The 17,762-nt window shown below is 37.0% G+C and overlaps 1 protein-coding gene across 1 annotated transcript in view; it reads right to left on the bottom strand.

Annotated features, from left to right (window-relative positions):
- LOC150085767 (PHD finger protein 12) overlaps positions 1 to 17,762 on the bottom strand; it is a 529,395-nt gene that overhangs the window by 287,640 nt on the left and 223,993 nt on the right. The window contains exon 7 of the mRNA XM_090373472.1: positions 14,119 to 14,289. Coding sequence (XP_090229598.1) covers positions 14,119 to 14,289 — 171 coding nt within the window. The remainder of the gene's footprint in view (positions 1 to 14,118; positions 14,290 to 17,762) is intronic.

Below are 17,762 nucleotides of genomic sequence, written 5' to 3' on the forward strand. Positions count from 1 at the left end.
GCTGGGCCCCTCAACCACCAGGATCCCCCTTTCCGAATTTCCACGGGTCGCAGCGCACGGCAAACACGCCGGATTCCATTGAGGTAAGCCCGGAACCTAGGCTGTGGGCGTTGGATCCCAGTGATGCTAGTCTGGAAGTCCAGCAGCGTCACTGGGAGGTCCCCTCACCACGTACAGGTGCCCACGTCGAGGGGGAGTGACACCGTATCTCCACTATTCCTACAATGTCCACATTTGATGATTTAATCAGAACTTCAAATTCATTAAATTTATTTACAATGCCCCTAGCATTAGTTCACATGCAGGTATTCTTACTCTTAGTTACCCTATCACATCACATCTACTCATTTCATCCCACAGCAGAGCTTGAATTCCCAGACACCTTGCTTTCCAGCCTGCTGCATGTAACAACAGTAGCAATGCAAGGATCACTTTCACCTCTGCCAGCGGCTACTGTTAATCTATTTGTCCATGTACCCCCCTAAGCCAGATGTTTTCCGACCAACCTAACACTGCCTCAATAGCATCACCAAATATTCTTGCACCCTTTCTATTTAAGTGTATCCCATCCATGTAAAAACAGTCTCTCCTGTTAACAAGCACAGATCACGCTGAAAAAAATTCTATTCCACGAGCCTTGCACAATCTCTCCAGGGCCAAATTGACTAACAAGGTTCTCATCATATACTCCCATCTATCAGGTCTGAGCAAATTGCAGACTCTTTCAAATTTAATCCTAATTCGCAACTTTTTTTTGTTTTCAACATTGCCCTGTGCTTCTTAAGTAAATCTTAAGATCTCCTACTCTTAATGTCATTAGTGCCAACGTGTACAACAACAACATCACCTTTTGTGCCTTTAAAATATGATATCTGCTCTACAATATCATCAACTTTTGCCCCCTGGCAGACATACTCTGGTAGTATTCTGCCTATCCTTTTTACACAATACATTTCCTTGACAATGGATTCGCCGACAATAGCCAGCTACTGTGGGACCAGCATATTCCGCCCTGAAGATTGCTGCTGTATTGCCTGATGGACTCCACATTTTAAATTTTTCATGGGCATCTACCCTCCTCTTCAAGCTCTCATAGATGCCATCATAAAGCCAAGTCGGCACCTAATATCTTCACATGCTCTGCAGCTAGCACACACAAAGACATCCTCATTGGCTAGATCATGTCCTGTTCAAGAAAGTCTGCAAACATTTCACAAGTTGCATATGACAAATATTAACCTATCTAGTTTTACATTATAGCTGCACTGGAACTACTTCCAGTTGGTTGGGCTAGATGGTGCCCTTCCCTTGTAGTAGCCATACGGGGGAAAGCATCATTTTCTCCACTGTCTTCCTTGGTAGACTGTCTCTGACTTTTCAATTCGACCCCTCTGCCTAAAGTCTGAATGCTAGTGACTTTATCCTGCACAACACTCGATGCAGTATGATCATTACTTCTCTTCGACATTATCATCCACCACGGAGGTGGACTTGCGTGGCTTCAGCTTACATCCAGTGGCAGTGTTAGTTCTTGGGCGCAACAAAAGATGCTGCCACTATCTCTATTATTATTATTGCTTTTATATTATTTCTCTCTGAGGGGGTTCAACCCCCCCCCCGACAGGTATTGCTACCAAGTACTCAGGGTGGTTGTAATGTTTGGTGTTACTGTTGATCGAGGAACTCACTGACTATCCTACAGGTGTTCAGGATTGCAACTTTCTAGAGTTCCTTGTAGGTGTTCTATGGGAGACCTCTTGCTGCTAGGCTTTATGAAGGTTCTTTTGTACACCATATCAGTGGTTGACATGGTGATTGGGATGGTTGTTACTTGTTGCCTATGCCACATCTGTTTGATCTCCTGTCTTGGGTCCACGTACTTCCTTTTCATTTTCTCATGGATTTTCTGGAGGTTGTCAGTGTTTGGCACTGCTATGTCAATGAGATAGGTAGCCCTTCCCTTCTTGTTGATAAGGGTTACGTCCGGTCTGTTGTGAGGGATTGTCTTGTCCATTATTTTGGCATGGTCTCAGTACAGCTTTTGGGTTGGGGTCTCTAGTACTGCCTGGGGTTCGTACTTGTAATATGGTACACTTTCTTTGGTCAACTGGCATTTCCTTGCTAGCTTCTGATGTATTATTCTGGCTACCTGGTCGTGTCTATGAGTATACTGAGTCTGGGTGATCACCTTGCATCCCATAGTGATGTGTTGGATCATTTCTGACGCCAGGTAGCATCATCGACATGACACTTTGGGCTCCTTGGCAATGTATTTTCTATATTTTTTGGATGGATGGCGAACATGAATCATTCAGTCTCAGGGGAAGAGCATCCTGCTGGTCAGCCATGCATTGGAAGCAATTTCATCTATGTGATCTCAATGGAGATCACTGTAGTGTCTGCCACGGAATGCCTTCTTTGTCCATCTTTCTGGCTTTGTTTCTGCCTCCTGGTTGGTAGGGGACTCCTTGCTTAGGTCGAGTGGGGTACACCGCTTGTCTATATTCCTTATGGCCTAGTGGAATGCTGCTATGTGTTTCTGGAAGTAATCATTTAGGTTAGCAATTGCTGTGTTCTCATGTTGTTCGATGAGGTCTATCAGGCCTCTTCCTCCTCCTTTCCGCGCAATTGTCAGTCTCTCCATGGCTGATTTCGGGTGGTGTTGGCAGTTCTTGATCATCATTGTCCTTGTCTTTCTTATGATATCCTCCAGCTTGGTGTTTGTCCAATCTATTTATTAGTATTTCTCTCATTAACCACCTGTAAACCTCTGCATCATCTGCAAACTTTGACATTAAAATTTGATGTTTTTATGAATGTTATTGAACCTGAGGGACTCAGTTAATAACAATAGTCAAAAAAAGATGGTGCTCATTAATAATCACTCTCTGCCACTCCACTATCCCTTCATCCATAGTAACTTGCATCTAGGTCATACTGCATCAATTTAGCAATTTTTCCTGTGGTACACTATCAAAAGTTTTGCGAATCAAAATTATTTTTTACATTCAGTTTCTTTGTCATTGTATCATAGTACCCAACCAGATTTTCCAGATTCGAACAGAATACTGGCAAGTATTCTGTTAATGAATCCGTCCTGTGATTGCTGTAAACTGAATTACCGTCATAATTTTGTGTTATTTTTTATTTGATAATAGAGTCCATTATTTTCCCCTGGAACAGAAGTTCTGCTTTCATGCCTACAATTGCTCAATTCTCACTTTGATCACTTTTATGAATAAGACAGACATTTGCAGTTGAGAATATCGAATCCATAAGAACTTCCTTGAATCCAAGTAAGCGCTCATAATTATGGCTGACAGTATATTTACTTCTTTTTCTGCTTTTTTAAATATACCTAGATTGATTCCATCAGACTTTAAATGTTTATTTACTTTTAGCCTCAAAAAATTCTCTTCTTCTTTCTTCTCAGTTATCACAAAATAATTTAATTGCCAGTTTTAAGTAATACTTTTGGTATGTCCATATTTAAACATTTCTTCATGCATGAGTGTGGATGCAAAATATTTATTCATTATATCAGGAAACAGAACAGGATTATCCAGAATTATGTCAGTCATATCTTAGTGGACCAATTTGGTTTATTCGTTTCCTTCTATTTTTAACGTAAGCATTTTAACATTCTTCATAACTTTTCTTTGGTTTCCTGGCCAAAGCCTTATAATGTGACTCAGCCTGCCTAAACCCCGCCTGTGACATGATTGCAGACTAGTTCATATTTACTGTACTTTATTTTCCTGATAATTTGTAATCATCCCATGAATTTTTTTCTTCTCTATCACTAATCTAATCAGTTCATCTATTTAGGTCTAAACATTCAACAGGTTGTTATGAAACACTTGGTAGCTTCAAAAATTACTTCGCTGAATGCTTCCCATTTATATTTCCATTTGGTAAGAACATCTGGCACCATTGAAAAGAAATTAAAAACAGTCTGATACTAAATGTAGTCACCTTTACAAAAGCAAAACCCCTTCCCATTGCTCTTGACAGTGGTTACACCTTTTTTTTTTTTCATTTTGTATAAATTGGAGCAATGTGTCATTAGGGACAAGTAACTACTATAAATGGATGCACTACAGCCAGCGCACTAAACACCCCCCACACACTACTATAAATAAAAGGATGGTTAAATGGTAGGAGACAAGGAGCATTTATAAATGGCTACTGCTCCTCAAAAGAAAACGTGATGAGTGGAGCATACTACACAGAACTAGTACTGAGTCCCTTACTGTTAATGAATGATATATAGGTAGGAATTTCAAGTTCAATGTCCACATCTGCTGATGATATAAAGGTCAACAAAATGGTTAATGGCAGTAAACAGGATATTGATTACTGCCATTATAATATATAAAATATGATAAATACAAGGTATTACATCTAGGCAGTACTAAACTCAAGGAAAAAGAGATGTATAGTAGAAAGAATATTTTATAGGTAGCAGAGCCGGCTGGAAGGGGGGTGCGAACGGTTTTGAGCGCACAAGGCCCCATGCCGCTGACTGATTTTTCAAAATAAAAATGGTTTCATTTTTTTTTTTTTTTGTTTTAATACTGCCGCAAAATCTAGCGAAATCATCATAAAATGGCCATATTTTTAATATACAAAAGAAATAACATGTCAATAATCATGTTATTAACATTATCTGAAAGCCCGCCAAGAATTCTCCAAAGAACATGGAAAAATATATTTTCTTTCAAATATATTTAAAATATCTCTCCTTACAAGTCGCTCAGACATACGATTATATGTTGCCAGCGTTTGCATAGTTATCGTACTCTAAAGGTTATATATACCACTGACTAGGCTATTCATTTTAAGCCTCTTTAGTATACCACTCATTAACTACGCTTCTTTAGTAGGCCATTTAGTCATTTGATCCTAATCTAGGCTACTGCAATATTATTGAGTCTCTTAGAGACCTTATAAACAATTAGACTGATCAAAGCCTACAAATAAAAATAATAATTATATAATAATTTATTGGAGTTTCATTTGAAATTATTGAATAAATATTCCCCACAAATACGAATATATATATGACAGCTGATCGTACATCTTACATTTTTAATCACAATTCGCGAGGAGTGAAAATAAATAACATATTCGTATCTATTTCGCAACATGACTAGTAGAGACAGATGCAGGAAGAAAGTATATGTGTGGCTCTGATAAAATGAAGAAAAAAGAAAGAGAGAAGAAATTACGGAAAAACAGAGGAACTTCCTTGCAAAATTTTTAAAAACCAAAAATGTGCAACAAACTGAAGAAACGCATAATTCACAGTTACTGGAAGATCAAACTCGTGGAAATGAAATTACGCCATGCGACATCCACAAAAATGATCCTGATCATCATACAGCCAGCTCTCGTCCTAATGAAGAGGAAAGCGATGATAAGAAAACTGTAGAAAGGGAAGTTATCATGAAGCAGAGGGAAACGTACAGATGGAGGATTTTTTATCAGCGTCGAACAAAGAACAAGATGAATTATTCCGAGGACCTCAGCTTCAAGAAAATCAACAAAGCAACGAAGACGAAAACGTCTATATCAATGATCCTGGTACTTGGCCTGAAATTATAACTGATAAATTTAGAATAGCTATCATACAAAATGGCGTGACACAAATAAAAAACTATGATTTTCCAAAAGATAAAAATAACAGTAAAAATATCAATAAAAATAATTTTCAAAAAAACAGAAGTTTTTTTGAAAATTATTATTTAAGAAAATTAACGAATGGGGAACGTCAAGAACGAACGTGATTCCTCTACTCAAAGTAGAAAGATGCCACATTGTGTTATGCGTGTAAGTTATTCTCTTCAAATACCACTTCTCTGTGTTTAACTGTTGTTTGGTGTTTGGTTTTTAGGAGCATTAGCAACTAAGGCCATATTGCTCCGGGATATGCGGTGGTCATTCCCTGACCTTTCCGCATCCTCCGTATTTGGTGGTGACGGGCTCGAACCCCAGTCTAATCAAGAAGCGTGTGCTATGCACTGCTGCTCCTTCCCACCTGGCTACGGAGGCGCCCTGTGTTTAACTGGACTTAACGATTGGGTACATTTAAGTTCGCGATTACAAAGTCACGAAAGATCAGAATATTATTTACAAGCTATGTACAAATTGTTACAACATGAAAAGAATTTGAAACTTGGAAACACTATTGACAAAGAACACGAAAAAATAATTAAAAACGAAACACAGCGTTTAAAATGTGTTTGTGAACGAATAGTGGCTGCAATTTTATATTTATCGGAGCATAATTTGGAGTTCAGGGGCAGTAGCGAAGCTTTATATAAACCGCACAATGGTAATTTCTTAGGTCTCATAGAAGTGGTGTGTTTTTTTGTATTTTTTTTGCTGATGCTGCATAAGCTCATACACTTGCTTTCTTGCATCACATGCCACTATTACTACTACTAATTACTTGCAAGATTTAACCCAATCATGAAACAACATTTGGATTGGTGCATAGAATCAGCATCGCGTTCCTATTTACTCATAGAATACAAGATGAACTGATTTCTGCTTTGGCTAAAAAAGTTAGAAAGGAAATAATAAATACAGTTCGGAAAGCTAAGTATTTCACAATTTTATTAGATTGCACTCCAGACGTAAGCCATCAAGAACAATTATCTGTTATTTTAAGATATGTTAATGTAGATAACTGAAAGTGGTGTGAGTATACAAGAACAATTTATTTGTTTTGAAACAGTAAAATACTCGATAGGAAAAGGGTTATCAGCTAAAATTGAAAGCATATTAGAAAAGGAGGAATTAGATTTAGGGAACTGTCGAGGACAGGGGTAAGATAACGGAGCTCATATGAGAGGTTTATATAAAGGCGTGCAAGCACTTATCCTGCAAAAGAATTCCAAAGCACAGTATATGCCCTGCAGAAGTCATAATTTGAATTTAGTTCTTGGAGACATTTCAAAATCATCTTCTCTTGCAAATTCATTTTTTGGGACTTTACAAACCATATATAATATTTTTGCAAGTTCTGTGATACGCTGGGATATATTAAAAGAGCATGTCAAACATCTTACTCAAAAACCACTGTCAGAAACGAGGTGCAAATGTCGCCTCGAAAGTGTGAAATTGTGAGATACCAAGTACCATAATTTTCTCTAGCTTTGAAATGCCTTTATGAACATACTAGTGACATGAAAACGAAATCAAGTCAATCGAAAATAAACTTACTTCATTTGAATTTTATTAAGTTTGGTCATTTGGTATGACATACTGAATGAAGTAAATATTGTGAGCAAGATATTTCAAAATTCAAATATAGATATCGGTACTGCAAATTCACATTTAAAAGGCCTTTTAAATTTTTTTGAACAGTATCGTGAATCTGGATTCAAATCTTCTTTAATAACTGCAAAGGAAATAGATGAAAAATTACAAGTGACATCTGAATTTAAGAATCAAAGAACTGGAAGAAAAACAAAGCAATTTTGTTATGAAGGAACCGATCAGCCTATTTCATCAGGCGAAGAATATTTCAGAATTCAATATTTTCTGGTCATAATCGATAGTGCGATTATTTCTTTTAAGAAAAGATTCGAAATTTATCACGAACATGAGACCATCATATGGTTTTTTATATAACTCAGATAATATTCAAAAACTGACTGAAAATGATCTTCTTAAATGTTGCAAAGACTAAAATGCGACCTTGCAAGATGATATTGATTGCATTGATTTATTTAAGGAAATCAAAATTTGTCGTTGAGTTTTGCCTTCCAGGATTACAAATATTACAATATTTACTGAAAACTAATTTATTTGAATTGTATCCAAATTTTGTTACTGTTCTGAAAATTATATTAACCTTATCAATTACCGTCGTATCTGCAGAAAGATCTTTCTCAAGATTGAAAATAATAGTCAAAAACGATTTACCTCATTAGCCATTTTATCTATTGAATCCGAAATAGTCAAAAAACTAAATTATGATGATATTATCAACGAATTTGCTATAAAACATATAAGAAAATGAAACAAAAATCACATATTGTGACCTTATTCGATTAAGCCGCATACCAAATTGTATTTTATAAGTATATGAAGCAATTATTTTTCTTATTTGATTCATTGAAGATTTTTTTGTGATTGAAATGTTAATTTTATTAAAATAATTTAATTATTTATCATTTTCATGTAATCCTTACTAAACCAATTTGTGCAATGTAATAAATATCAAAATGCAATAAATTTTGTTGTACAAAATTTGTATCAAGGCCCCGCAACTCAACTTTGCATCGGGCCGGCCCTGATAGGTAGGTCAAAATCATTCCCTAGCTATTCAACAACACATTCATGCTACAATTCCAACCCTTCTCATAGAGAGGCTGTTGGGATAAGACTGTTGGCAACTTATGTCCCACCAGTATAATTTGGTTGTCCAGTAGCTGAACATTTAAATTCATTTGAAAAAATTAAAAATCCAAGAGGAAATTTCAATTCAAGCACCTTGGCAAGCATGGTTCTAGTATGTGATGTGTTGCATTCCTGTTTGTTCATATATCAATACGCATGTGTGTAACATTCAAGTTGATGTATGTGTGCATGTACTATATGCAACAATCATAGCAAAAGCTGGATGTTTACCAGTTGGTACAGATTGATTGCAATAATTTGTTGTTTTGAGCATTTAATGAAAATTTAAGTATCACTTTTATAAGTAATTAAATTATATATTTATGGGATGTAAAATTTAATTTTAGCCATGTTGGAACCAAAAAAAAAGTTAAGAAAGGTAGGCAATCTATGTAAGGAGAAAAAAATGGATGTTTTGCAAATGTAGGCAGAGTTTTGTGTAAAGCATAATGTCCGCACACAAGGAGCATCATTATTCCATGAAGCACGTTATTCCAGTGATGAAATTAAATGCAGAAGAAAGCTTTGTTGCTGCTTCAATGTGTACAGAAAAACATGGTAAGCCTTTTAAGGATGGTGAATATCTAAAGAAAACTTTTATGGATTGTGCTGAGGAACTTTTTAATGATTTTAACATTTAGAATTACATAGTCCAAGGTTTTCATTCATAATTGATCCTGAGGAAATCAATGAAATAGATGTTGCCCATACACTTCAGTATTTTCAATTTTTAGGAGCTGACAATTTTTACATGCAATTTACAGAATTCAAAAGTTCACCTTTATGGATAACTAAATTCAAAGAATTACACCATGAATTAGGAAAAAATTATTCAAATCAATTAAAAGTAACATCCGAATGTTGGGCTTCTCTTCTACAAAATTTTGCTATAGGAAAAAAATTTCAATCACCATTCTATCTGCATTTCCTATATGTGTGAACAAATATTTTCTCAAATGAAATATGTGTTAAATCCATTATGAAGCAAGCTAATAAAAGACAATTCAGCATCATATGTGCAGTTAAATGAAGCAAAATAACAACTGAATTTAGTAAATCCTTCTAAAAAAAATTCAGCATCAAGGAAAACATTAAAAATTCTTACACTTCGTTACTAAAATTTATATTTGAAAAATGTAGCAATTAAATATTATTATTATTATTACATGTATATAAATAAATGTATTTAGGACTGATTTCAAAAATAAAAGATTTGTGAATGATTTTTTAAAATTTATTAATTACATTCTACATAATCTACAACATCTACATTACATAGTTTTCGTTACTGATTGACTGTCATGACCCATCACAAAAATTCAAAAAGAAAAATGATTTATAACGTATTTTTACCTTATAAATCATCTGATGCAGAAAAAGGGTAGCAGCAACTGGGATAAGACATGAACTTTTTATGTAAGCAGTCAGTACAACAAATTATGTGGGTGAAAGGTATATGACATGAAAAAGATGGCAGCTAAAGAATGGCCTTCAACCACCTATAGAATTTCCTTCTACTACAGAAGTAATAATATCATCCTGATTTCATGTTCGCTGAGCACTCCTACCAGGCTGTTAGAAGAGCTCCAGAGAACTGCTAATGATGCATAGGGGCATTGTCAGCAAGGCTCTAAAATGGCAAACTCTAAAACGGTGTTCGCAGGCTGTCCACTAGTTAGTACACCAAAACGAACCTAATGATATCTCTCTAGGAGGCTTCCTCTACCAGATAGTGCCTGGAAGGAGTCCAAGTAGGTGTATGGGGGGGGGGGAACATTGTCGAGGCCACATCATGTGAAAGATCTGGGTACATTCTTACCATGTGTACGCCATATTCAAAAATTTCATAACATCATCTCGTGTTGTTTGGCATTACAAGAATGCAAAATGAGATGACCTGCAAGATTTCTTTTCTTATTTCCCTTGGTCGGATTACCGTTTCAAAACTTTTCACGTCGACATTTGCTCGGATTGTGTTAGTAATATTATTCTTGTAGGAATGGAATCCTTTATTCCACATTCACACCTTAAAATCTCGTCCTTTATATAAAATTGGTTTTCCAATAAATGTGTTAAGGCTGTTCAAGAGAAGAATGTTGCATATCGTAATTGGCAAATTTCCAATTTTTCAGTTTCATTTTCTGCCTATTCACAACAATTGTAAAACAGTTATTAATCAGTCCAAACTTGATTTTGAACAGGGTAAGATTAGAAAACTTGCTTCTTGCTCTAATGGTAGCCGAGCATTCTGGTCTCTTGCTAAAACTATTGGCCACAACTTTTGCCCATCTCTGCTTCCACATCTGTCAAAACCAGATGGTTCTGTTGTCACTTCTGCTAAGGATAAAGCCGATCTGCTAGCATCCCATTTTTCTTCAAACTCGTGTATTAATGGTATAACACCTCCCAACATGCCCCATTCAATGCCTCCTGTGGTCTTCAGTGAAAAGGATGTCAGAAGGACTTTGACGAATCTTGATGCTAAGAAAGCTCCAGGTCCTGATGGTATTTCTTCACTTGTTCTCAAAACCTGCGCTCCTGAACTTCTGTTCTTTGACGGCTTTTTTAACTTTCTTATTCCAAAGGTGCTTTTCCTTCAGCTCGGAAATTTGCTCATATCTAGCCAGTTCCTAAAAAGGGTGACAAATCCCTCCCATCCAATTATCATCCCATTGCAATTACTTCTACTCTTTCTAAAGTAATGGAGAAATCAATTAACCGCCAACTCTTAAACTATCTAGAAACCTTCAGTCTGATCAACGATCGCCAGCATGGATTCCATCAGTGTCGATCCACTGGTGATATTCTGGCTTATGTTACCCATTTATGGACTAATTCAATGGAAAGGTTCAGTGAAACACAAGTAGTTGCTCTTGACATCTCAAAGGCTTTTGATCATGTTTAGCATAAAGGTCTTAACAAGCTTCCATGTTATGGTTTGCCAACTGTTTTTTGTAATTGGTTATCCAGTTTTCTCTCTGATCACTCACTGAGGGTGATGGTAGATGGCTCTCTGTCTTCTAATTTCTCCATTAATGCTGGTGTCCCAAAAGGTTCAGTTCTTTCCCCCCACACTTTTCCTCTTGTGTGTTAATGACCTTTTTCCATTGACCACAAATCCTATCCATAGTTTTTCTGATGATAGCACATTGCATTCCACTTTCCGGATTGAGAAACATTTCCCTGTTCAATCAGCTTCAACTTCTCGAATATCCGCTACCAATTCTTTAAATGCCGATCTCCAGGTAATTTTCCAGTGCGGCAAAGACAACTTAGTTGATTTCAATCCTTCTAAAACTAAGTTCTGTCTTATATCTCGCTAAAAGAATTCTTCTGATCTTCTTGCCTAGAAATTGGAGCCACTCCAATTTCTAGGCAAGATGATATATCTCTTTTGGGGATTACCCTGACTTCTAATCTCTCTTGTTACAAACACATTACAAATATTTGCCTCCTCTGCATCTAAAAAACTTGATTTCTCTTTCGCTCTCAGTGTTACTTATCGGCAAAGGTAAAGAAAGCCTGCATGAGAAGCACGCAAAAGTTCGATGAAATTTATCAGTAAAAGTACTTTGCCATAACAGCATTTGTATTGTTGCTCGCTCGGTAAACAGACGGTGGGTGTTATTGGTCAGGAGTAGAAATTGAATCCCATGGGAGATTGAAACCCTGCCGAAGTGGAGGGGATAACGTGACCTTTTTTCTTTAGAATCACTATTGGACTAGTGGATAAACTGTTTATTAAGAGAAAAAAAAAAAAAGGCAAAGGAAGCCCACACGAGAAGCACGGAAATTTTTGAAAATGTCTACTGGTGATTCTAAAGAAAAAAGGTCAGGTTACCCCCCCCCCACACTTCAGGAGGGTTTCAAGCTCCCGTGGGATTCAACTTCTACTCCAAACCGATAACACCCACCGTCTGTTTACCGAGCGAGCAACAATACAAATGCTGTTATGGCAAAGTACTTTTACTGATAAATTTCATCGAACTTTTGCGTGCTTCTCATGCAGGCTTTCTTTACCTTAGTCAGCAAGATGATATATCTCTTTTGGGAATTACCCTGACTTCTAATCTCTCTTGTTACAAGCACATTACAAATATTGCCTCCTCTACATCTAAAAAAATTGGTTTTCTCTTTCGCTCTCAGTGTTACTTTTCTTCCAAACAGCTGTTCACTCTGTACAAATTACAAATCTGCCCTACCATGGAATATTGTTCCCACATCCTGGGCAGTGCTACCAAAACCTCTCTCAGGCTTCTAGATTCCATTCAGAAGAGAGTACTTAGGTTAGTTAATGACTCATCTCTAACAGAGTCTCTCCACAATCTGTCTCATAGACGTACTGTTTCTGCTCTGTGCCTTTTCTACAGATACTTCCATGGGTACTGTTCTTCTGAATTAGCTTCTATAATTCCCACTCTGTTTCAAAACAGTCCAAGCACGTGCCACCCCCAGCCAACATCCATTTACTGTCCATTTTCAAACTCACAGAACCAACTTTTCAATTTCCTTGTTTATTCATTCAACTGCCGTTTTTTGGAACAACCTTCCTTCATACATATTTCCTGAAATTTACAGGCTATAGAAGTTCAAGTCTAATGTCAAAAAATATCTCTTTTCACATTCTCAACCTCCACTCCATTATTGTTATTTTATTTTTAGTTTTTAGGAGTATTAGCACCTAAGGCCATATTGCTCCGGGGTTTTGCGGTGGTCATTAAATGACCTTTCCGCATTCTCCATATTTGGTAGTCACTGGGTCGAACCCCGGTCTAATCAAGAAGCATGTGCTACTCACTGTTGCTCCTGCCCACCTGGCTATGGAGGCGCCCTGCATTCCGTGCACTGTACTAAGTACTCTAAGGTTCTAATACCTCTCGTGGTTGGGGTTTTCATAAAGGGGGGGGGGAAAGAGCAATTATAAGGAAATCGTCAGGTCACGTTCAGAATACAGCATAGGGGTTTGGAAACCCTCACTTCAGGAAGGTTATAAATCTGTAGGAAAGGAAACAGAGAAGAGCAAGAAAGATTAGTTGGGGCACAAAAGGGTATACTTACCAAGAAATACAAGGGTTCAGTAAATGAGGCATGACCATTGTGACCTAATTAAAATGTAAAAGGCTTTAAAAAAGGTTAAATAACCTAAATACTAATTGCATCTTTACTCTTTCTTAGATCATACACAGACGTGAATCATTTTTAATTGAAAAAGGTAGTTGCAGAATAGGTGTGTAGAAATTTATGCATACAATTTTCTATCAATAAGATAATATTGTAATTTATCTATTGGTGGATTAAAGAAATTAGTCAAAAACACTATTTTATTGAATCTATAGCTAAAGCCAACTGTAAGAAGAAGAAAAGAAAAAAAAAATCTGATATGTTTGTGCAATGTAAAAAAAATAAAAGAAAAATCTGAAGTCACACAATGATATAGTTCGGAGATGGGAAGTTAATGTGCATCAGCATCTGATGATGACTATAGTCAACAAACTAAGAGAAAAGTCATATGGATAGGTTTTAAAATTATGAAGAATGTAAGATATTCTGAAATATTTAGATTCACTTATATTAGTTTGATAACTACACAGAAAGGTTTTAAAAATTACCTTGTGATAAAATCTATCCAATTTCAACGTTCATTTTCTTTTTAATCAGCAATTCATATTTATAGTTTTAATTACTGTCACTTAATTTAAAACATACCTGTACCCTGTTCCTAAGCGGCAGCTTGGTTTTATACCTAAAGGGAGGATTTTGCCTATGAATTTTTCCTAAAAAATCTATTTTGATGGCATCCTGTGAAACTGGGCCAGAAAATTTATCCCACAGTTTAACCCTTTCAGTTAAACTGACAGAGGTCAATAGTTTCTGGTCCTATTAAAAAAAAAAAAAAAAAAAAAAAGGAAAAAAAAAAAAAAAAAATTCACTTTCATTGAAATAATCACAATTTAAAATTCACTAATAAATATTTCCATTCTTTATTCAAATATTCAATTATGGTTTAACTGTGTATGGCAAATATAATTAACACCATAAAAATTCTATAATTGGCATCCCATAAAAGAATTATACTTGAGGAAAATAACAAACACCATGCTAGTCTGTCGAACATCAGCATCAGTAGAGTCATATGATACAAGCAAGCAAGCTTATGAAGCATCAGCGAAAAAAAAAAAAAAAAAAAAAAAAAACACTCCCATTTCACTCCTCCATTCGTTCCAAATACCTGTCCAGCTCAGCCTTAAATTTATTTAGGCTATCAACTTCCACCACAAAGGATGGAAGTCTGTTCCACCAATCAACTACCCGCTGGCTTAAGGCAAATTTCCGTACATCTATTCTACAACTGTTGTTGTTTGTTTTGTTTTTAAGAGCATTAGCAACTAAGGCCATATTGCTCCAGGATATGCGGTGGTCATTCCCTGACCTTTCCGCATCCTCCGTATTTGGTGGTGACGGGCTGGAACCCCGGTCTAATCAAGAAGTGTGTGCTACACACTGCTGCTCCTTCCCACCTGGCTACGGAGGTGCCTATTCAACAACTGTCTTTCCTCAATTTGAAGCTGTGCCCCCTCAGGTTCTTAATCTGAGCAAAAGGAAGAATCCCATCAGCATTCAGCCTGCTCAGACCATTCAAGGCCTTATACACATCAATCAGATGTGTATAAGGCCTAGTCTCCAGGCACTGCAATTTGCAGAACTAAAGCCTTTCTTGGTAAAAGCACCCCTTTGTTCCCTTTACCAATCTTGTTGCCCTTCTTTGTATTCGTTCTAGCGACTCTACATCCTTCCTAAAATGAGGCCTCCAAACCTGCACAAAGTACTCTAGACGTGGCCTGATCACTGCTTTGTATAAGGGGATAAACACCTCCCTGTCAGCAAAATTCCTATATATCATTGACAAGATTCCATGGCCTGCCCGGGCAGCCTGTCTCCACTGTTCAGCAAACTTCATTTTAAACTGAACAATTTCTCCCATATCATTTTCACTTTCCACTTCCCTGAGTGTAGTGCCACACAGTTGGTACGTTTCTCTTTGGTTATCGCTACCCATATGCAGTACTTGCATTTGCCAATGTTAAACTTCAGTTGCCACTTTTCAGCCCACTTTCCCAACTCATCAAGATCCAGTTGGAGTAGCATACTGTCTTTACTGTCGTTAACAACCCTGCCAATCTTTGTATCACTACCTTCATCAATATCATTGATAAATGTACAAAACAACAATCGGCCCAACACGGAAATCTGGAGAACTCCACTAATAACATTTGTCCATGCAGAGCAGTCCATTGATTACGACTCTCTGTTGTCTCCCACTCAACCATCCCTTTATCCCATTGTAGCATATTACCCTTAATGCCAAATCTCTCCAATTTGTACAGCAGTCTTCCATGTGCAACAGTATAAAAAGCTTTCCTGAAATCCAAATATATGATATCAAAATTCCAGTTCCTTTGTAACCACATCATAGTATCTAATCAAATTGGTCAGACAAGACCTCCCTTAAACAAACCCATGCTGTGTCTTAACTACTGCAGTCTTGTCTAGATGATCCTGAAATGCTTCTTTAACCAGTGATTCCCTTATTTTCCACGGAACAAAGTTAAACTACCAGGTCTATAGTTACTTGTGTCACCTTTTGAACCCCCTTTGTGAATTGGTGATACATTTGCACACCTCCAGTACATGGAGACTGTCCAAGGAAGCTCGCATAATTATGGCTAAGAGTTTGCTTACTTTCATTCCATCCACCCCAGGTACCTTTTTTAAGTTTAACTTCAACGATTTCTCCTTCACTTTGCCCTCAGTTATTACAAAATTACTTAGCTCCCTGGTAGAGCTTGATAAACTTCTGGCATTCCCTTCATTGAATAACTCCTCGTGTGTGAATGTAGATGCAAAATACTCATTCAGTTTATCAGCTATTTGAGCATGATCATCAATAATCAACCCATCTATGTTAAATGGTCCAATCTGATTCATCTCTTTCCTTCTAGAGTTTACATAAGTAAAGGAACTCTTTGCTGTTTTTCTTTGGATCCTTTGCCAAGGATTTCTTGTAATCTGCCTCGCCTGCCTAACCTCCTTTGCGACTTGATTACAGACTAGTTTGTATCTGCCATAGGATTCTGTGTCAACTGATACTTTATATGCATCCCATACATTTTTCTTCTCTGCCACAAGCCTCATTAGTTCATCTGACATCCATTTAGGCCTAAACCCCAAACAGTATTTCTTAGGTGGAATGAAAAGCCTAGTAGCCTCCAAAATTAAGTCCCTGAAGGCTTCCCATTTAGAATTCAATTTAGATCAACCGATGATGTTGGTAACATTATCAGTTGATCCCACTGTACATGATTTAAAAACTGTCTGAGACCCCTGTAGTCCTTTACGAAAGCAATAGCCCTTCCCTTTAGCCTTGATGGGTAGTTACATCTTTAAGTAATTCCCACATCAGTACATTATGATCAATGTTACCCAGTGGTTCCTTTATCTGCAAATTCTTAATGCATGAATAATCACTGCTGATAATCAGATCAAGAGTATTACTCCCTCTGGTTGCCTCTTGGACATATGGTTGTAGAAAACAGTCATCCAATAAATCTGCACAAGTCTTGTTAGCATGCGAGAGAGCAATCCACAAGTTCCAGTCAATATCTGGAAAGTTAAAATCCCCCATTACAAGACATTCTGATTTACTGGCCCACTCTATTTCTCTGCACAATTGCTCATTATACTCATCAGATTCATTAGGCCTATAACATGCACCTAGTCTCATGTTTCCTTTTGCAGTGCTTATGTCACACCAAACAGATTCATCATTGCGTTGTCCACCAAAATCAATTAGATGCACTTCCTTAGAATTTATGTGTTTCTTAACTAACAGCATAACCCTTCCTCCCATCTGTCCTTTCTGTACACATTGTACTTCGAAAATTCCAATTCTGCACTGCTTATGTCTGTGTCACACCACATCTCTGATATCCCAATAATATCTTCCTTTGATGTTTTGACTAGCACTTCAAGCTCATCAAATTTATTAACTATATTATACTCCTAGGATTGGTGTCCATGCAAGTATACATGCATCTTTTTCTACCCTTAGTTACCCTAACACAGCCCATGTATTTATTTGTTCCACTATGACTTCCAGCAGTCCTGGAAATCTCCATTGCCTTGCTTTCCAGGCTATTGCTCATTCTAATAGTAGAAGTGCAAGAATCGCTTTTGCCTCTGCCTGTGGCCACTGTTAAACTTTTGGTCTGTGTATTCAGCCCCCCCCCCCCCAAGCTAGCAGTTTTCGACCAATCTAACACTGCCTCGATAGCATCAGTAAATAATATTGC

This window comes from Mastigoproctus giganteus, chromosome 5, assembly GCF_048544385.1.
Source record: "Mastigoproctus giganteus isolate SK-2022 chromosome 5, ASM4854438v1, whole genome shotgun sequence".
Classification (NCBI taxonomy): domain Eukaryota; kingdom Metazoa; phylum Arthropoda; class Arachnida; order Uropygi; family Thelyphonidae; genus Mastigoproctus; species Mastigoproctus giganteus.